The 21,903-nt window shown below is 36.1% G+C and overlaps 1 protein-coding gene across 1 annotated transcript in view; it reads right to left on the bottom strand.

Moving 5' to 3' along the window:
- Positions 1–275: 275 nt before the first annotated feature.
- SLC9D1 (solute carrier family 9 member D1) overlaps positions 276–21,903 on the bottom strand; it is a 34,987-nt gene continuing 13,359 nt past the window's right edge. Inside the window, exons 7-14 of the mRNA XM_076360502.1 lie at positions 20,678–20,770; positions 19,333–19,519; positions 18,251–18,368; positions 17,483–17,678; positions 10,972–11,122; positions 4,502–4,581; positions 3,834–3,983; positions 276–2,181 (exon numbers count right to left, since the gene is read on the bottom strand). Coding sequence (XP_076216617.1) covers positions 2,068–2,181; positions 3,834–3,983; positions 4,502–4,581; positions 10,972–11,122; positions 17,483–17,678; positions 18,251–18,368; positions 19,333–19,519; positions 20,678–20,770 — 1,089 coding nt within the window. The 3' untranslated portion in view covers positions 276–2,067. The remainder of the gene's footprint in view (positions 2,182–3,833; positions 3,984–4,501; positions 4,582–10,971; positions 11,123–17,482; positions 17,679–18,250; positions 18,369–19,332; positions 19,520–20,677; positions 20,771–21,903) is intronic.

Consider the following 21,903-nt stretch of genomic DNA (forward strand, 5'->3'; position numbering starts at 1 on the left):
TCTCTACCACGGTCTGCCATAGATACTTTTTCCCCCCCCAAACATAGGTGGTAAACTACATGTGAAATACGCATCTTTCAAAACCAAAGTGAGGCATTCAGGAGAGAAGCTTGTGTTTCAAGCAGAAACCATGAGCTAGGTCAGTGGATAAGAGGAAGATTTCTCTCCCTAGTACAGTTAAGAAACAAATTATTTTAGTGAGGCACCTGAAAAAGAGTAAAAGGTCTGAGTGAGTAGATTGTTAAGCGGTACTGTAAAACTTTTGAATTACTTCTGTATTTTGAATACAAAAATATTGAAATACAACAAATCAGTTTCAAGTTTCTTTTCTGTTACAGATTCATTTTATGAAAAAAATATAGGGCAGCTTTTTCCTCTGCATTTGTCACTGTTCCTCGATAACTTTTGAAACCATTCAAGGAGAGGTAGAATTGCCATACATTCCTGCAACCTTTATGAAGCATCAGTGCCTGGAGAGAAAGCCCCGAATCCAGTGAGCAAGAACTCAAATATGATGAACCCTACCCTGTCCTAACACTATGTACCCAGCCAGACTAGTCCAAGCTGCATTTTGACAAGCCCAGCAGATGTCAGAGAAAACACAGGAGGAAACTGAGGCTGCTATGGTGGAGGAAAGAGGTATAAAGCACACCAGTCTATCCAAAGCTTTGTTTTGCTACTTGGGAGGACAGCTTTCATTTTAATTGGCAATTTAAACCTACGTAACATGTATTTTTCTAACCGTTTTGTGGGTACCAAAGTTATTTCAGATGACAGTAGGATACTGACCTAAAGTGTTAACATAGCTTTAATAGTATTGTTTTGAGCAGATAAACTTCAAGATGATTTTTAAAGTGTTTGTCAGAGTAGACTACAGTCTGTGAGTAAGCTTTCTCTATGGCACTTCAAGGATGGGCTTTTACAAGGCTTATCCCGCTACATATAATGTTTTAAAGAACAAGACATTTAAGATCACATTCAAAACACTGTTTTTTAAAATATCATGATATTTTAAAGAGACTAACAATTTATTCAATGCAAATGCAACATATAAAGTTGTGGAGTTCCAAATACACATCCAGTCTGCCATTTCTAGTTTTGTGCAAATTAATTTACTTAAAATAATTTCAAATCTAGCATAGTGTCAAATAACATCCAACCTCCAAAGTTACAGAACTGATATTCTTCACGTGCTTGAAATTAGAATTCCCAGTTTTACTAAATCTATTTTTGATTTAAAGCAAAGGAAAAAAAAAAAGGTAAACAATTACTGTAACAGCACAAGAATGGGTGACAACTGTCAGTCTTCAGATATAACTTGTTATGCCCTTTCTTACAGTCAACTTCTAGTCAAATATGTAAATAAATACAAGAACTAACACAAGTAAAAGTTACCACTATAAGAAAATACATTATATGCTGCAATTTGGAATAAAATATCATACAATATTGGCTGCATCATTTGGAATATGTATTTGACTGCTTAAAACAGTTTGATGCTAAACAGTTAAACCTTTTCTTTGTGCAGAGGACTACACTTTTACTCACCGTTAGAAATGTGTTTTGTGATTAATTTTACACTAGCATATTAAACTCCTAAATGTGAAAATGACTCAAGTCATTTAGTGAAAGAAGATACCATAGGCACCATAATATATTTTTTTCTTTTTAAACAAAATCTGGTGATGAACCAGCAGTAACAAAATAGGATGAAAATTAAAAGGCACATTCAGGCAAAAAGTTAATCAACACAGTTTGCATGATGCTATATTTAAAAAAAATAATTTATGCTCTGAATAATTGATTGAATCAGGAACAAATATTCTGACAGATTCTAATCTGTCAGAGAGAAAGTAAATTTTGTAAAAGGTGTGCAATTCTAACTATGTAATTATTTTTTAATGTTGAATTTTGTTTTGTTTTAAGGTCAGCATAAGGCTTATAACCAAGTGCACGTTAAGAGGACTGGCTACTCAAAACCTCTTGTTTTCTCAGTGCATAGAAATACAATGAGCAATGAAGATATTCCTTGCAAGAAGATGTATCTTGTATATGTGCAAATCTTAATCAAGTACTTGAGCGTCTTTCAGGTCTTGGAACACATTTCATAATTGCAGCTCTCCACAGGGCAGGGGCAAGTAAAAGGCTTAGAGTAGTCACACTCAGAATAAGAAGATAGACCTGAAAATTGCAAAAAAAGCCATTACTTCTCTTAGTTACATGGTAAACTAAGATGTGACTAGAAGTTTGAGGAGATCAGACTCTTCTGAACAGTATTTTCAGGAGACTTCACCTGTCTTCCTAACCAACTATGCATATTGCTACAAAAGCAAACAAGTACATGCTCAAATCATCTAATTATCCGTTTACCTGGTTTGAAGATACAATTACAAAAACAACATTATGAACTTACAGAAAAACAATTATTTACACGTATAGTTAAGAGGTCAATTTTGAAAGCTCAATGTTTGTTAAAAGGTCAAACGCCAAATACCATTTTATTTAAAAAAAACAAACAAACAACAACAACAACCACCAACAAACAAACCAAAACAACAACACACCTCCCCAAACCATTCTGGTTTAATGATGTAATGGCAAAGTTCACTACTATTTTATACACTAAAAAAAAAAGCAAACAAAAATCCCTTTAAGTCATACTGCACATCTTCTGAAAAAAGATCTTAACTACGTGGTCTGAACGAGTCTTATAAAACAACAGCAGGAAGTAGTTTTGAGGTCTCAAACAGAAGAATGACTTTTGGAAATTTCAGAGCTATATAAACCTATACAGTAAATAATCACATGAGAGCTGCCACAGAAAAAAATGAAAGCCTGAAGGCCTCCAGGCGCAGTGGGTGGGCCCCTAAACTGGTTCTGTGATCCGTATGGGTATCTTGAAACTCTGTACAAACATACAATATTTATAACTCCTAATTATATGCAGGAGTGAACATGAAAATGAATCACCTCTACCTATACAAGTGAACAGCATTGTGTAAGTTTTTAACACGTGCTTTATTTGGAATTGGTTCCAGCATTATACAGCCCACTTGCTCACACAATTAAAAGCTCAGAGCACCAGCTGAGTATTTCTGTGAGCAGAGATACAGAGCAGAAAGCAGCTAGCACTAGAAAGTGAGGTCAGTTGTTGTATCTCTATAGCCATGATTTACTTAATTTCACAAAGCAGACTTCATGAAAAAAATAACGTTCTCACAGCTTCAATATGAAACTAAGTTTAAGGTTTCTTTCCTAGGGGATTTTTTTCATGACTACTGAAAAAGCTGGTTGTTTCTTCCGCAGAGGATTTAAAATGAACAAGCTTTGCAGGTAAAGATTACAAGTCTGTTTGCGTGTTTAAATGTTAAGGCAATTTCCATTTCACCATATCTGCTCTCTAGTTCATATTTACTGATATTTCCTTATTCAAATCCTATACTCTCAGTTACCTCTTTCTATAGCTATACCAAGATTTTAAAAGCAAAGGCTTCTCAGTCTTTGTGACTTGGGTGCTATGTACAACTCACTGCTCAGTTAATAAAGGAGTTGTAAGTGAGAGCAGTTAAGGTAAAGCATTTATAACTAAGCTATTTAAAAGTAAAAACTGCCATTTAAAATATTAAAGTACAATATGAAACAATTAAAAAACGGAACTAAGAACCCTGTCAGGGACATACATGTCTCCTTTTGTATGGGTTGGTTCTCCTTGTTAACAGTTGAGAGATGCCACAAAATTGGAGTGCACTGGTATCTCAAATACTGGGACTTTGTATTACAGTGTAAGTTATTCAGGTGCAAAAACTGAAGTTAATAACTATAGAACAGCTTACCTCCCGAGATATGATCCCTGCTCTGCGTGCTCTACTTCCCAGAACAAAAGAGAATTCACTGACTTGTGCCAGTCCTGCTGAGACAATCCACTTGATATACTGGCTGGTCTTTGGAAGAATCAGAGAAAGGACGAGCACTGCCAAGACAAACTTTAAAGACGGGTTTTTCAGTTGTTGTGTGTGGGGGGGTTGTTTGTGTTTGGTTTTTTTTTTTTTTTAATAAAAGAAGTGCAATAAATTATCTTCGTAAGATACATAGCATCAAATACAATAATTCTGGACATAAAAATAAACTAGTGGACTTCTAAATGTGTCCTCTGTATTAATGTTGAAAGAGACATACATTGCACAGTAAAAAGTAGTATCTTGTTTACTATAATAAAAACACTTGATAACTTTGTCACAAGTCCCAAGCTAGATAAATAGATGTTTCTCCATGTGTAACTTACTTTTAACATTAAATACAATCCTTTGTTTTTTAGTATCCTAAGAATGTTGTATCAAACTGTATTCTAATCAGTAAGATTCCTCCAAATACAGATTTACAGTAAAGATGTAATATTCTCTGTTATATCAGATGTTCAGTTCTTGCACAGAATTTTTGTTAGGGCGTGCATCACCGAGATTATTTAGACTATTAAAAGATAAAAAAGAGAAAAAGAAAATACCTTCATTATGACCACAGACAATGTAAGGAATAGTAAGACCGTGAGTTCATATATTACAAATGTGGGGAAAACATGAAGTCCTAGGAGGAAAGAAAACAATATTTCAAAGTTTAAGGACAATATCTTACTATGATAATTTTCTGAGTTAATAATAGATTTAATTGCAAAACTGTCTTCTCAAAAACAAACAAACAAAAAGCCCTAACATACCTACTGCCACTACCTACTTCATCACTAAAGCACTTCCTGCATTATCCAACCATTTTTCCTTTGGAGGGGTTTAGCACAAACAATATTCCCAATTGAGTTAAATTGTACATGATCAATGCATGAGCACTTTCATTTATAGAGTTTTCTCTCTTCCACACCAGTCAACAATCCAGACTCTGAACTGAAACACACCTCTAATGAAAGCTATAAAAATACTGCAGGAAAACAATTCCATTGTTCTGCACAGTGATTGTAACATACATTTTGCTAGCCATTTAGCATTTTTGTATAACATGGTAATGGACTACCACTGCAGGAGGAACATGATATTCAGTATTTGCATAGACTATAGCTACAACAGAAAATGTAACTGTTTTGATCCCATGACCTTCACTTGCAAACACTGAAAGTCACCTGAACTGGAAAAGTCACTTAGACTGCAACCAGGTAAAGTCATAAACCCCTGAGCATGGTTTAACAATTAAGGAATTATGTAAAACCCCATTGCTATGATGTTGGGGTTTTTTTGGGGGGAGGTGGGGTATGTCCGTCTTTTTTTTTTTTTTTTTTCTTTTTTGCATTTTTTTTGTCATTTTAATTCGGTAATGATATGAAGAAAGATACAAGAACCATAAAGAGCACTGAAATTTAAAACTAAATCCTGCTAATATTAAACATAAGAAAAAGAAGTATTTGTTGGAGAAGTCCTGGAGTTACTTAGGAAGAATCTTACTCACAGCTAAGTCCATTTTTTCCTCTTAGGGTATGAGGAACTTGTGCAGGCAAACATAACTGTGTATCTTTGGAAGCTCATTCCTTTTTCAAAAAAGCTCTTAAAAAGAGGAACCAAAAATAGTGGTGGTGTTCCTGATAAATCCATAACAGTTGGCAGTTCTCCAACCCAATTATTTCTGGTGATGGACAAGAATTTAGCTTTCTAAAGCACGAGGCATGTAAAACGATGCTGTAACTTCTTATTTTAATGCCAGACAGGTTTTCACTAATTTTCCCTGCCCCATAGCGCTGCAGAGCCAGAACTGTCGAGAACTAAGAGTCGTCATCTCTTCCTGAGTGCGCAAGAGAAGTTACTTGCAGTAACTTCACAATGTTTTGTCCGTACGCACATTCCATTGTGGATGGAAATGTACTTCAAGTACATCAGAGATTTTTTTTATACAAGTACTACCCAGTCAGCATGTACACACCCTGTTTTATTTCTTAATTTCCTTCCAACTACTGAAGCGCAAATACAAAAGACTATCAAAATAAGGGGAGAGAAGGCAGAATAAGAGAGACGAACACCACACCAAAAAAAGAAATCCAAATGTGTGCACACATGCACGTGGAAGGGCAAGTAGCTTCTCTTTTTTTACAGCATATCATGTGCACATTGCTCATTCACCTTTAGGCCGGTCTCAGAAACATACATGAAAAGCAACTAGAGAAATACAGCCTGTAACAATGTCATGTTTGATAAGAGGGCCAACTTTGCCACATCTGGAATTGAATATTTCAGAGGGAGGCTATAGATATAGCCTAGCGCTTTCATCACTACTGGTGGAGCTACCTTTTCAGTTCTGGAGTAGACAGGCAGTCTGAAGTCCATTTGAACTGGTGCCCAATGTGGAAATTAGCACCATATTCCAAAGAGCGGAGGCACAAACTACCGCAGATTTCTATACCAGTCCCATGGAGGTAAGCATCTGCAAGGAGAAGCAAGCCTAAACCTGTTACATACACTGTTCTGAACAAAGAAATAAACATTCCAGCACACAGACATGTTTTGGGGGAAATAAATCCCACCATAGTGGATTTCATGGTCATTACAGACCTTTGCCCCAGCCCTAGATGAAAACTTAGGATAAGGCCAGAAGTCATATCAGACTGCTATACAAGCACATGAAGCCTTCCTGACAACAGGAACGTCATCAGAAAGATTAACTTCATAGAGAGAAGGTGCATGAATACAGGCGTTTATTTCAATGGTTTTAATCAGACTTTGTGACTAAGCTCAAGAGTCACTATGGACTTGTTCCCTAAAATGGAAGAAACGCTTCAATCAAATAATTCAAGAACTTCAGCACAGTCATCAGGTAGCATGTGGCATGTTGGCCTGCCACCAATAGCTAGGATATCACTTAGGTGTATTTTCACAGAGCTGAGCATAAGCCACCAGACTTCAACTCTAAGCAGTGCTCTGGAATAGCTGGAATGGAGGCCTTGGGGTGAAGGTGACCTTGCATCAATGTCAAGCCAAAAAGCACAGTTCACTCATATAAGTTGGTATGCATTCTTCTGTGGACGATTACAAGCAAGATTTTGCACATTCTTTTTATAAGTACTTTTTTTCTTAACGAGTAAACTCCCTCTCCCCCCCGATTAGACAGATTTCACCGATCTGCTGGATGGCCACTTAAACAGCACGTGAAGATCCAAATGTTGTGACCACATCCTGGAAGATCCAGCATCAAGAAAAGGAATCTTGGAGATCCTTGGCGGCAAACAAGATTACAGAAACCAGAACTCTGTTGGTCAAATTGGAGCCAGTGGAATTACTTCTGACACATCCTCAAGAGAGGACACCACTCAGAAAAATCACGTTAGCAATGCATTGGGATGCTGTATCTACTAAGAGTCTTAATGAACCTAAGATCATAGCTAGCAAATGCAATAAATGCTAGATCATTAAGTAGCAGAGGGGAAAACCAACATTCATCTCCATCTTTCTGCAAAGGGGAAAGTCCTCTTGATTCTAATGTCAGTTCCGAGAGCTTGAAACCTCCAAGTTTCATTGTGTTCCATGCAGGACAACAAAGCAGTAGAGCTGGATGTATAAGGAGAAGGCAAGGTATGTCACTTAATGAATTCTAGTTGGCATCTTCCTTGTGATTTCTCTCAAATTCAGCAGAAATATTAAGAGGCTCGTCAGAGAAACACTGCATGCATGTTTGTTCTGGACAGTGGTAGTGCTGACAGTGTCAGCATCACCCATCTTCTGAAGAAACAGACCACATTGTTAAAGGGTTTTCAGCATCTTGCATTCAAGGTCCAACGCTGACCACAAGATTTACCCAGAAGGGAAACGTGGAGCCTGGCAAGTGAGTACATCTGTACAGCACATTGAGGACACAACTTAGTCAGTGGAAGTAATCTGCCTCCTGCAGATAGGGTCCTGATGCCCAATTTCAAACTCTGTGTACCTTGTAGACTGACAAAAAATGGGATATTGGAGCCTTTAAAAAAAAAAAAGTCAAACAGTCTATGCAAAGATACCTTCCATCTTTCTAAAAAGAAATCAAAACAAAATCAAATGATGCAGAGGTGGAAATGGAAGGATCTGAGTACTAGGTACCAAAACAGAAATGAGAAAGTAAGTTCTCAAAATGTGGCGCTAAGGGATTAGTCCAGGTGTTCTCTCACAAATATTAGTGAGGACAGAGACTAACAGGAACTCTCTAACCTCAGCAGATAGCATAAAAAGAGCCAGAAACCTTGAAGAACACACACGGGCCTAAATGAATGTACAGATGGAGAGTAACTCAAAGTGCAGCTGTTCACGCCTAACTGCAAAGGTGTATTATTCCCACAAATGCACCCATGCGCAAATTTGAAAGCAGTAGCATTACACAGGTCAAGCTAAGGGCAGGACCGCTGCTATAGATATTACACGAACAAGTACTATTCAGCTCAGCTTTTAGGCACCAGAAGGATTTCTGTAGTGAGAGCAGAAAAGCAGGCATTTAGGAACTAACTTTTCCAAATGACGTATTTACAGTCACTTTTCAATTAAGTCAAATTTTTCTATTTATTCCTTTGTTCTAAAAGGAACAGAAATTGTATTACTACAGTGGTGTACCATCCCACCTCAGGATCTCAAGTGTTTCTGCTCTCTATAATAGGGTGCTTGCTGCGTATAGCCACAAGCCTTCTCTTTAGGCAGGGAGGAAGAATCTTTCCCTGTGGCCTTCACATAATTTCACATAGTAAATCTCTGTATATTTATAGATACATATAATTTGCATGTATACATATATAAGTAGAGACCAAGCAAGAAGTCTTTTCTTACTAGATTCCGTTTTAAAAAGTTTAAGGAATACTTTTTATCCTATTCAGGTTTTCTTTGCAACATCACATCACTCCTTTTTAAAACCTACCTCCTTGCCACCCCACAGAACTTCCCGTTAACCACAAAATTTGAAAGTAATTAAAAGTAAAGGGGGAAGGGTGGAATAATGTTTATTGGGGGGTGGGGGGGAAGGGGTTTTTTGTTTGTTTTTTGTAGGGGTTTGGTTGTAAAAAAAAAAAAAACCCAAAACAGAAAAACCCCAACCCAAAAACCAACAAACAAGCATTGTCCCATTTTGTCAGAGGTCTATAACATAGCTCATTTTTCTGATTTTTAGCTAACTTTCTTCTGAGGCAGGAATAACACCTATTTTCTGTAAAACCATACAAACTTGTTAGGCAGTTTTCTTTTCTTTCCATTCTTGCGATTATAATGGTAACAACAGTTAAAAGATTTTTTTTTTTTTTAAATTCTGTAACAGAACTACTAAAATAATTTCCTTACAGTATAACGTAGGCTATATGGAGTGCTGCCAGCATGCCAACTGAGGTCTCGCTATTTTATTGTACTCTACCAAAGTCTTATCTCTAGTCTTAATTTATGCAGTTACAAGAGCGTAGGCCAGTATTTTTGTTCAGTCCCTTGTAAAATTAACTTTGGGCTTATAATTACTTGTCATACTTTGTATTCATGATAACACTATCTGCTCCATCACCATCTTTACTGAAACACACAAACAACTTACCTGTGAGCATTTAGCAATTACTCATCCAACCTTGTCAGTTATATAGGCCCAAGAGTTTTACCCATAGCTCACCACTTTCCTCCCTTTATTAAAAAAAATCAGTTATTCAAATAAACATATCTATTACTAAGCAATCTGACTGATCAGCACAAGTTGTTATCACGGGCTGGGTAAAACAAAAATCAAGATTGGCAAGTATAACTATTTCCTTTTTATTTTGGCAACCACCAGAAACAGCTTTAGTTTCTGTTATGAAACAATGGGTATCAAACAGGTATACAAGTAAAGCCATTAAAATTATGCTGATGAGACTTCACATAAATGATAAACTTCATTTATGTTATCGGAATAAATATATGGAGATAAAAAGAACAATAGAAAACTTAAAATAAAACCAGAAGAAAAACCAAGGGTGGTCTTCAAAAAAAAAAAAAAACCAAACCCCAAGAATTTCTGAGTAAGCATGGGTTGAAGGAGGTTGGATTTGTGCAAAAGGCCACATTCAAACCCTCTATTTTAGACCTTGCAGTGCCCCCAAAATAGGACATGCATCTCCTATACAATCCACGGTGAGAGGCAAGTGTTTTCACAGGCCCTCTCTCCTGATTCACTGTACCTAAGCACTTCGGTAACGTGTTTCCGTTTCCTTTAGAGAAAGCGTATTGGGGCATGCATGGACAGCTAGAGAGTGCAGCAGTTCAAAATGAAGCTACCAATTGACTGTAAATATTCTCAGAGTTAACTTGTTCAGGATAACAAGCATGATGAGTTACTCCACTGGTCTTAAGCATCAATGCTGCATTTCAGTTGGCATTCAGGTAGTCTCTGAGATACATCTTGTTCAATTATTTTTTCCCTGCGTTGAGAACACACAGATCACATTTTCCTAACTAAAGAAACAAGATGCTATAAAGAAAGATCTGTTTCCATTATCATATTCTGCTTCTAGAGAAAACCAAGCCATAAGGACCTTAAATCTACTCTACCAACTGACTCAAAATAGTAATACAATTTTAGTATAAAGTACAAATATATCCACAGTGAAGACAGAAGAACATTAAAAAAAAAAGGGGGGGGGGGGGGACTTTTGGGAAACCAAACCCATCTTTTTACCTTAAAATTTTTAGTTACGTGTCTTAAATAGCCCAGACAAATTCAGAATTAAAAATGAAAAACTGACATTAAAATAAGAATTGAGAGTACAACATGAAAATTGCTTATGAAAATTAATGTTACATTTAAAAATATTAGCAAAGTCAAACCAATATTGTGGTCATTTAACATTTGAGTATCTTAACAAAATAAATTTAAAAATAAATAAGTTAAAAAAAAAAAACCAACTATCTCCTCCCCCCAATTTCCCCCCCAATTTGTAGACACCATTTTTTTTATCCTCCCCCACATTTGTAGGTTAACACTATTTTGTAAGTAAGTTTTCTTAGAAGTTACCTATGGATGCAAAGAAAATGATGGCAAGGAAGTCACGTATTGGTTCAATACAGGACATAATCTCCTCAGTAACCATGTGACCCTGAGAAGAGATCAGAGCTCCGGCTAAGAAGCATCCCAGCTCCATTGAAACATCCAACAGCTCTGTGATCTGTCAAGGAATAACAGAAAATCTATTGCTGTTTCCTTTAGCCCTGAGTGACTTAATACCATTTCACAGTGAAATTATAAAACTGTACATTATACTGAATGTAGGAAATTACTGTGTCTTTATGCAAGTTCAACAACAAATAGAATTCAGCGTATTTCAGCGTTCTGCAGTATTGTATTTATACAAGAGACTCACAAAACCAGTTTCCCCTCCATGTTATCTCCTTCCCCACAAAAACAAAAATAAATTTCTTAATCTACGCTATAATGCTTTGTGTCACTCTTAAGGATAGCATCTGATTTCACAAAAACGAGAAAGACCATAACAGCTTTGGAGTCAGGATTGCATAATACATTGAGGCTGTGAAATAAAGCAGTAAGAATAGCATATTTTCCAGCTGTCAGACAAGGGGGGGTGGATTAAAAAAAAAAAAAAAAAAAAAAAAAAAAAAAATCAACGCTTATAATTTGGAAGAATAGTCTCAATTTAGCAGGAGAATAGTCTCAGTTTAGCAGGAGTCCCAGGTATAAATTATGTTTTATTATTGTAAATTGGACTTAAATGTGCCTGTGAATAGGCACATAGAATCCCTGTACTGAACAGGGATGCATTTAAGTATGTGAAGTAAACTGTTGAAATGAAGCACGGTATCTGTTTGAAAGAATTCAGACTGCTCTTCATTCTTTTTTATTATTTGAATACGGTACTAGAAAGAAGAGATGAAACACATGTAAAGAGACTGAACTAAAACCAAAACCTGCTTAGGCAATGCTCGGAACATTAAAAAAAAGCAAGCAGCACTTTTAGTCGGTATAAAGTATGTTTTAAAATAATTACTTTACAACCATGCTGCTGCAGACGGTCATCTTACTGAGAAAGGGCAATGCTATTAATACTAATAGAACATTTAAAACTGAAGACTTATTTCCATACTGATTTAGATTAAGCAACAATACACCATAGTGCATTTATGGACAACATTCATCATATCTTGAACAGTGTTATACTGTAAGGTATGAAGCTAAAACTCAAGTGACTTGAAATTAATGGAGGAGAGCAAAAGACACAATAAAGAAGTCTCCAAGCTATGCATAAAATGCCTAAAAATAAACCCCAGACTTCTGTGTATTGAAATATTAATGTCTGAATGCTCATCACATAACTCCATTTGTGCTAACAGTCTGTAATTTATTGCAAGACATTTAAGAAAACAAATTGGTTCTGTCAACTAATACAAATAGTTGCTGATCAGGCAAAACCAACAAAATAACATTATAACGTTACTCTCATTTTAAAACAAAAGGAATTTCAGTGCTTTTCACTACAATTTGAAATCTTAAGAAGGAAATCTATAAAAAAGGCTTTAAAATCACCAAAAGATGAATAAGATAAAGGAAACAGTTATGAATAGGAAACATTTAAGTTCTTCTCAGTCATACACTAGTTGTTTTAAAAGTCACAACCTCTTGAGTGTGATTGAGATCCAATATAGCCTCTTCAAATAAAGTTGGAATTATTTTTACTATTCAGCTATAATCCCCCTGCACGTAAATGTCATCAGCTATAACAGAGCTCCAGATCAAAACCTTTATAGCTAATATTTTAAGTATTCACTTGTACATGGTTAGGTTACCACGTAGGAAAGGATTTACCATCTCTTGTATTGGAATTGCATGATACTATGCTGTTATGAAAATCACTATTCAAGCAAAGAGCAATTTAAGTGTGAAAGAAACATGCTTGTTCAGAAAGACATAACTGGAGCAAACGATATGTCCATCTGGGTTTGCTCCCACCACACAAAACCTGAATTCCATTCCTTTACTCTACGGCAAGCTAAGTATGAGCTCAAGGGGCTGGTAAATAAAAAGGCAAATTTTGCTCTTTCTTGTCTACTCTCTAGGTACTACACAACTTCAGGCCTACAAAATTTATAGGTCACTACGCACAGAAAAGTGTGAAGTGGATGAGAGGGCAAGAAAAGAACCAAAAATTACATTCTTTTCTTAACCCTATCCCCCCCATCTCCAGTCTGTTCTTCAAATTTATATCTAGATTTATACAGAGACTCCTTTTACTATTCCCATCCTGGTCTCTGGTTGTCCAATAATATACCAGTAAGTGGATACATTTCCTCAACTAAATCTGTAGCATCAGGGTTTATTATATATAATGTGTGTGGGCACGTGCGCACGCGCACACACACTGGACAGGGTTTGTTTTACTGGCAGGAAGGCATTCTCAGCAAAATTTCTTATATAAGCAGAACTTGGAAAGTATTTGCATTTTGTATTCCCTCTCTGCTTGCATCATTTTTAATGTTCTTCCCTTTACCAAACAGGGCTCTAACAATTACTAATCCCTTGGCTCTGGACTGTCCTTTTCTCAACTCCTACATTACAGAAAGCCTTTTCAGTCAAAATTAAATGAAAAGTTTTGTCAATTTACGTGTTTTTCCCAGTACAATTTATTTTCAGTTATTTTCAAAGGTCCCATTTTACTCTTAATTCAGAAAGGATTGCTTTGCTTTCACTAGAATATTGGATTTTTATGTTCAAATGTTCTACCATAGTAATAAAGAAATAAACATTACTGCTATAACATGTTCCAGTTGAATTTCAACAATTTGTTCAGCAGTTGTTTTGCCTATATTATCTAATAATGTGTATCTTATTGCTACTCTTTAATCATCATAGAAGCTTAATGAATATGGTAAGCCAGTAAAATTAAAGAAATCCCTGATGGAAATAAATGTATTAGAATTTCAGGCTTTAATAACTTAAATCTGCCCAAGACTAAAGAGGTGAATTCTAAGCTTGCATTTTAAGGAAGTAAAGCCTTAATGGAAGTGGAAACAATTTTTAGTGAGCCTTGTAAAAACTCCATCTCAACTGTATTTTATTACATAATTAACTAGAATATTTGAGATTAGAGTTTTTCCTTAATCTTCTCCTTTTATTTGATTGAAAAAGAGTTCATAAGGAGGTTATGAGCCATTGAGAAGTACTCCAGGCAAACAAGGAATGACATTCCTAATACATGGCAAGAAAAAGTATGTACATTTTCATATATAAAGTACTGCAATAACATCGCTAGATTTTCTTTTCATCTTTTTGGTATATAAAGCAAGCTGGCAATTTCCCTCCATCTGCTGCCATCATCCCAGGTCAATCATAACGCAGTCAAACTGGAAGCCACTTCCCCCCCCTCCATGTGTATGCACGGTCCTATAAACGCGTAAATGTAACTGCTGTCCTTCCTGTCAGGTCAGGTTTTATTTTTTTTTCCAATTCCTTAATAACATTCAGCAACTTAGTTTTAAAACATAACAAAACTGACCACTGTTGTCCTGCAGATATCTAATCTAGCAACTCATTATCAGGATAGCATTTAAAACAATTTTCCTTGTAATGTTTCTGTACATACAGAACATGAAAAAGCAACACTACACCAGTGAACACTGGCTGACTTATAACATGTTCTTCAGCTCATTGTAGTATATATCTCGACCTAAATGTACCAGTTTGGCCATCCATCCTAAACGGTCATATTTAAAACCGTAAGCTAGATTTGCTCTTTAGGTTGCGATTCAGGAGAACAATTTCCCAATTTAAAAAAAAAAAAAAGGCAGTATCTGCATAACTCAAAGCTTGAAAAGGCATTGCTGAAAGTATAATAACGATCTACTGAATCTCTGTTACTGATGACAGGGTACATGATTGAAAGATGCACAACTGTGTCTCCAAGTCAGCTAGACTTTTATAGGACTGGCACTTGACACAATCCCCCCCTGCCCCGCCCCCAGTCTGCCTAATTAGTTGAGGGGAAAAAGGCAGGGGGAATTTCAGTTACTTCTGAGAATATCTGGGAACAGAAAGAGGTATCTTAAGCTCCAAATCTTGGTAAAATATTTCATATTCAAGATTTGTTGCATCTCTTTTACTCTAAGTTAGTTTATCAAGAAGAGATGTATTTAAGATCCTGTTTCAGATTTAATGAGTTGCAATGTTATCCAAGTGAGCCAAGCAGTTCAGAGATGCTCAAAAGTCACTTCCATACAGAAAGTTCCTCAATGGACAGGAGAATCCCTTACATCAAAATTGCTTACTCACTTCTGTCCTATCTTCCCTCTTGTTTTCCCATGTAGAATTTGCCCTTACTGGTAGAGAAATGGCAATTCTTGTTTAATTAGTCATCTGAGATTTTCAAACACAGGAAACAAGTAAAATAAATTTATGTTTCTATATAACGTGCATTACATGTGCTAGTGTTACAGATGAACCCCAATACAAGATAAACTTAGGGGGACCCCAGAAATCCAGTCAACACTGAAGCATGTAACAAGTAACTGTATGCATGTAACTATATGCATGAAACAGGAATAGAGTTACCATTCCTACCCTCTTTGTCATGTATTGGAAAGGATGTGGCCTGCAGAATAACTCAGACACTAGACAGAGAGTTAAAATATTTTGTTTAAAAAGGTCTCTCAAGTTTTCTAAATGGAGCTGCAGAGTCATCTTTGGTTAAGGCCACTAAAATATGCACTCTCTTATTCCTCCCTCTACAAATTCAAAAGCTTTTTCAGAATTACACTAGTATGGAAAATTCTGTTTGCAGAGAATTATACAAACTCCATCAATATTTAGGCTTGGTTTTCAAAGGAGAAAGGTCTTCGCAGGAACCGTGACAGTTTAATTGTTTTCCTACCTGGCACCCAAAAATCTTAATTTATCTTTCCAAACACATGCAACATTTTTTCAAATTAGATCGCCATCCCCCATCCTATGTTTTTATTCCTGACATAGTAGGGCATCTATACCAATTAAGATTTGTCTTCCAGAAGATTTGTTTGTTGAACTGTTCAACTGGACAACCAAATACTTTTTCGTTTTGTTTTCTTGGTTTTTTGTTTGGTTTTGTTTGTTTGTTTTTTTAAGTCTTTGTGCTCAAACCACAACTTGTAGTATTACCATAATGAATGTATCAGTGTCAGTGAATATCAAGCATCTCAACTGGTTTACCGAGGTTACATGCAGTATCCTTTCTACTGTTCCCTTTGATACATTATTTATCAACTTTAAAAGGAAAATTGCTTTCACTTAAAGTACACAAAATATTTGCTCCTTCACAAATGCTTCCCATGCTGAAGAAGCATTCTGTTTTGCAGTATGAATCCAACCCACTCAAACATATTCTCCCTCAGGTTTATATACACACATATATTATGCAAAGTCATGTAGACAAACTCCTTGTACATTGGATATGTGATTTGGGCACATTACACCAAATTCAGTCAGATCAGTCTATGTAGGCCATATTTTTAATGCAAGTAAGGCTGCTTCTAGATACCATATTTTATGCAACTTTTGTGGTTTGGTTGCTGTTGGTTTTCATTGAAGTTGTTCTACAAAAGTTACATCTGCTTGTTAGAAAGTAAAAAGGAGAAACTAGTTTTGTTCCTTCTCTTATTAGATGGCACTCCTGTTTGGAATATGAATAGCTCTTTAGAGGGGTGGCATTTTTAACCTATACAATAGAAATGAACAAATTGTAAAGCTATGCTCTCACTAACTTCTTTCTGGACCTTCTTCCTGAAGGAGGTCAGCCTTCTCTGTTGGACCTGTAATAATTAAGCAAATACTACAAAAGAAGGCCCATGCACAGGAACTTTTTGGGATAACTTTTCTCAGAAATTCTGAGAGGACATAACAGACTGCACATTCAGGATAATGGAGTTTCAAACCCACAACATTATCAGTGACTGTCACATTCTGTTCTCCAGCAAAACAGTTTTTCAGAGGGCTGAAACGTACGATAGAAACAAATAGGAGGAAGATTCAGAGGAAAATGAACCAAACCCAAAAGGGATATCAAAACCTATGAACCTTAAGGCATTTCTCTGCTTTCTCAACTTCATCCCAAACTGTTTAGCTCCCACAGAAAAAGAAAAGTATTTTATACTAAAAACCATGTTAAGAATTTGCTATTGAAAAGAAACTTGTGAGCAAATGTCACAATCAGCCATTATCAGTATCTCAAAACCCATCCTAAGTTATTTTCAAATGCATGAAGTAGCCCAGAATTAAAACTGAAATCATGATTCTTTAACTGGCTGTATTAAAAGTTACCAGCAGAAGTTCAGCTGATTGACATTCAAATTTTACGTCTTCTTACTCATCTATGCTGTAATGAATGAATCATCTGTGCATTTGGGGTTTGTTTTAAAACATAGTAAACCCAAATGATTAACTACAGAGGTACATGGATATGCAATAACAGTAAGTGTGATGGCTTTTGTGATACTGATGCAGTAAACTACCACATGCATCAAAGTGTTTTATTAATTTAAAAGATTACCGTTAACATAAGGAAGATGAATGCAGTTATTCCTAGAATGAGGATTTCTTTATTCCCTTTGCTTTCTGCATGCAACTTGCGATAATACGGTCCTATGAGATAAGTCTTTATAACAAGACATACAAGAAAAACAGCAGCCAGAGAAAAGAGGATTTGGCCAATCAGTATCAGTATTCTCAGTATTTCCTTGAAAATGCTGGAAGAGAAGAACAAACAAAACATTTCTTTCAAGTGCTCTCATGCCTCCCAACCAGTTCCCCTTAAGAGAAGGGATCTAATTCCACAGGTGTTCAAAACTGAGTGGCTACAGTTAGATATTTAGATACATTAGTAAACAAGATGAATACTAAATCCACTGAGTGCCCAGCAATCTCTTTTACAGCCTAGAATTTACTTTCACGTTTATTCAAAAAGATTTTTGTTGATTGATCTTCAAGGTAAGCCATCAGGCTCAATAATACTACCACATAGTCTTTGACAAAAATATGTCTTGAGGGAATAAAGTAACTGACAAAATTCGCTTATTTTTTAAAATAACAAATTTTTCACTACAGATTTTAAGTACTGAACAGGACTAAGGCAGCTAGAGCAGAAAGAATATCCTCATACAACATGACAAGTACAAAGAGTAAAGGGAACTCACAGAACAGAGTGCGTATTTTTCACGGAACTGACATTAACGGTAGTGCTCTCATATTCGTATTTCCAATCTACAGGCTACTTGGAAGGGGGTGGGGGGAAGATACATACAATAATTTTTTTTTTTACCTGGAATATGTGCTCACTCCTGCTTGAATAAGTGTAGGCATGACAGCTATAAATAAACCAAGCTGCACATCCTGCATCACCAACATGCCAAGTAGTACGCTACTGTAGTCAATATCCCCTGTGCACCAACAAAGCAGTCATGGAAACATTCATCAGAATCTATGAATGCTTGCAGGGCTCAGAAATCTAGAAATGTCTTAATCAAATGGAGGCTAAGTATAGTTCTCAATGGGGTGAGGTCATTCAAAGCATTCTGGGTTTTTTTCCCCCACCAGTAAGTAAATTAAACTATATATAAATAAAGATGTATTAAAAATATAAATAAAATATTCATATGAAGCTTCTGTTACACAATAAAAATATAGACTTTGTTTAGCAATTAAGCACTAGTTATGCATTTACTGGAACTCCTTTACTGAAAATATACAGTCTTTAGAATAACAGATGCATGTAAGAGCCAGCATGTGTAAAATATGCACTTTGAATTTAGGCATTAGAATATGAATATTCTAGGGGGTGGGGAGAACTTTAATGCAGTATGTATGAGGGAGTTCTAAGTGGAAGAAAGCAGGATGGCAAAATTTTTGAAAGGAAACATTTAGAAGTCTTTTGAGAAGCTAGCAATATGGCACTTGAAGGTACTTATTTGAAGAGTTGTTCGCTATGAAAGACTACCTGAGCTGGTGTTAGTTTGCTGAAGAAGGGTGTGAATTATTTAAGTTAGCCTTTTTGCCCTGATGACAGACTGGTAGTAATGGTCTAACCTGGTAACCTCTTAAAAAGCAGAAAGATTCCAGACCCTCAGTAAAGTCAGTTCTTAACATGGAGAGTTCTAATTGGGCTACGCTGTCTTTCTCCGAAGAGGACTGGCTATGTAAATAGCAGGTACACCTCATAACAAGAAAATACACAGCACTGGCCAGTGTTAAAGGAGGATGATCACTTGTAAACAAGACTTAACAGTGGTTTTCGTTTTGTTTTGTTTCAGTTTTTAAATAGTTTCTCTCATAATATTACAAAGCCAACTTCTTTCAAATTTTATTGCAGATACTACAGTAGTCCATATGTAAAATCATACTTACCTTCTTTATCTCCTCGAACACTACCTGCAAGAAATCTTGACACCAGTGGCGTGCTTGATAAAGATAAACAAGTGGAAATGAAGACACTTTGTGTTGGTCTAATTTGGAGCAAGTGTCCCCATAGTAAACCAAAGGCAATCATCAGAACTGTCATGTAGCAGGGTCCTTGCAAAGATATTTTCCATACCTTGGGAAGAAAACAAGTTCTTATGATAAAGTCTGATGACACTTTTCTCACTGATAAGTTACAATGATTTTCAGTGCAAATAAGCAGTTAAAAGATTCATGATTTGGGGCTGCAGTGCTGAGCCACAGAAGTAACAGGCTGTCATCCTATACATCCTAAAACTCTGAAGTTATTATGCCTAGTAGATAATACTCTATGCCAGAAGGCTCATTACCAGAAATTAGGTAAATTTCCCAGAGTTCACAGACAAATTAAGGGCCGAAGGTCCAGTATGGGTTGAAATATATTAAAATCATCAAATGGAAAACCAGCTATTTGATGTGATTCCAGGGTGGGGAAAAATGGGAGTGGCAAAGCCATCATCAATACCAGCAGCCCGCTCCACACTAGTGAGCGCACAATTCTGAAGTAACAATTTATATATTACAGTTTAGGAATCCTTGAATTACTGATTTTTATCTTTGACTTTAGATGGACTAGAAATAGCAGATTAAGCTGAATGCTCATAAATTTTAACACATTTCAATTAAATCTTTTATAGTCTCACGAACTCACAACCATCAGTTTAGGAACAAATCACACAATGCAACTCTTTACATACATACAATCTTTACCTATCTTGCAGCAGTACTTTCCACTATTAAAATTCTAGCTGGTTTATGAGATAACCTGTACTTTTTTGCTGAATCCTGATGGCCACATCATGTAATATTCCAGATTGTGCTAACATACTTGCAGAATGAGTTTATTAGCCAGTACAGCATGTATCATCAATTCAGTATGCAGTACTTAAACTGATTTTTTTTTTTTTTTTTTTTTTAAACAGGACTGGCAAACATCACTGAACACTCCATAACAGCAACTGCATGTTACTGCTTGTTAAAATAAAGCAGAGATGGATTGCCATAAATTGTGTGAGATTTTTCTAGTAATCAAACTGTTTTACTAAAATGAAGAGGAATAGCAAAGGGTTTTTTTGAGACACTGAATAAATAATGGATTCTATTCTTTCCAAAGAGTTATGTCATATTTGTCTTTTGAAAAATGTACAAAATCACACCAGTATATTATAGGGAGAATGTAAAAATCTGAAATATAACTGATAACTTGAACATTAGCAATTAAATCCTGTAATGTAGAGGTATTATACAAAAATACCTTTCTTAATCTTTCAGGAGAAAATTCCAGACCAACTAGAAAGAGAGTGAAGAATACACCAAACTCTCCTAACGTCTCCACCTGTACAATAGACTTTAAAAAAAATAAAATAAAAATTAGTGCACAGCAGTCTACTTATAAGTCCACTTACAAAACAAATTGTTTCTCATTATGTTTCCATAGGTAGTTCACTTGTTGGTCATATGACATCAGAAGTTCCCTCAGCATCTTTAGGGTTCAAACATTTTTCCCCATCACCTGGCTGCTACTAGATAATTTGGTTGGATAGTGCTGGTCACCCAAAATGCACACATGCGTTGATCTAGGTAAGATTGCTTGCTTGCTTGCTTGTTGACAATAAATAGGTTACGTTTTATGCATATGCTATTAAACCCCCAAGGCTTGCATTCCAGAAGTTACTTCTGGCTAGTTATTTTATTGGTCTATTGGTATAATCATTCTGCTAGACTGTAGTTGCTGTTCTGCTCTCCATCCTATAGACTCCATGCATCCATCTCTCAGACCAGTACAACTACCAGCCTTTCCACTTCAAAGAGAGGGGTACAACAGCAAGAATAGTGGTTGTCTTCCTTGTCACAACAGAAAAACCTAACATTTCTCTTCTATGTATTTACAGTCCAGAGCAGAAGAGGACAAGGTCTATCATCAATCATAGAGAACTGGAGATGGAAACTATCTTCCCTGCCAGATCAGAATCTGCCTGTCTCCTCACTTCCTCTGACATTTAACTTTTTTTATGAAATATGGAAGAGACAAAAGGAGAGAGTACACACATGAGACCCAGTCAACATGAATGTTATCCAGATGAATAATGTTTAATCACAGCTCCACAAGAAACAGGCAGTTCCCTAAGAAACTGTCCTAAAGAAACCTCTCATGTCTGTTCTGACCACATCATCTTCCTCAGTGTAAGTCTCTGAAAATTCATTGTTGAATCTCTTTCTAATGCCAAGCTTACAAACTTGTTTCTCAGTCCAAGCGGTCAAGCTTTCCAGACCTTCTCAACCCAGAAGTTATGTATGACACAAAGGTTATTATTTAATCTCAGTTTTAGAATATGAAAATTTGAAAGTGTAGTATTGTAGCCTTCTCTTCCAATAAGAGATTGACAAAATCCTACAATTCTATTCATCCCTACTTACTTTTGAGCCCAACAGTCATTTTAAACAAAAGTCCACATAAGAGCAGAGATTGCAAAGACAGTA

This window comes from Aptenodytes patagonicus, chromosome 1 (assembly GCF_965638725.1).
Source record: "Aptenodytes patagonicus chromosome 1, bAptPat1.pri.cur, whole genome shotgun sequence".
NCBI classification, from domain to species: Eukaryota; Metazoa; Chordata; class Aves; order Sphenisciformes; family Spheniscidae; genus Aptenodytes; species Aptenodytes patagonicus.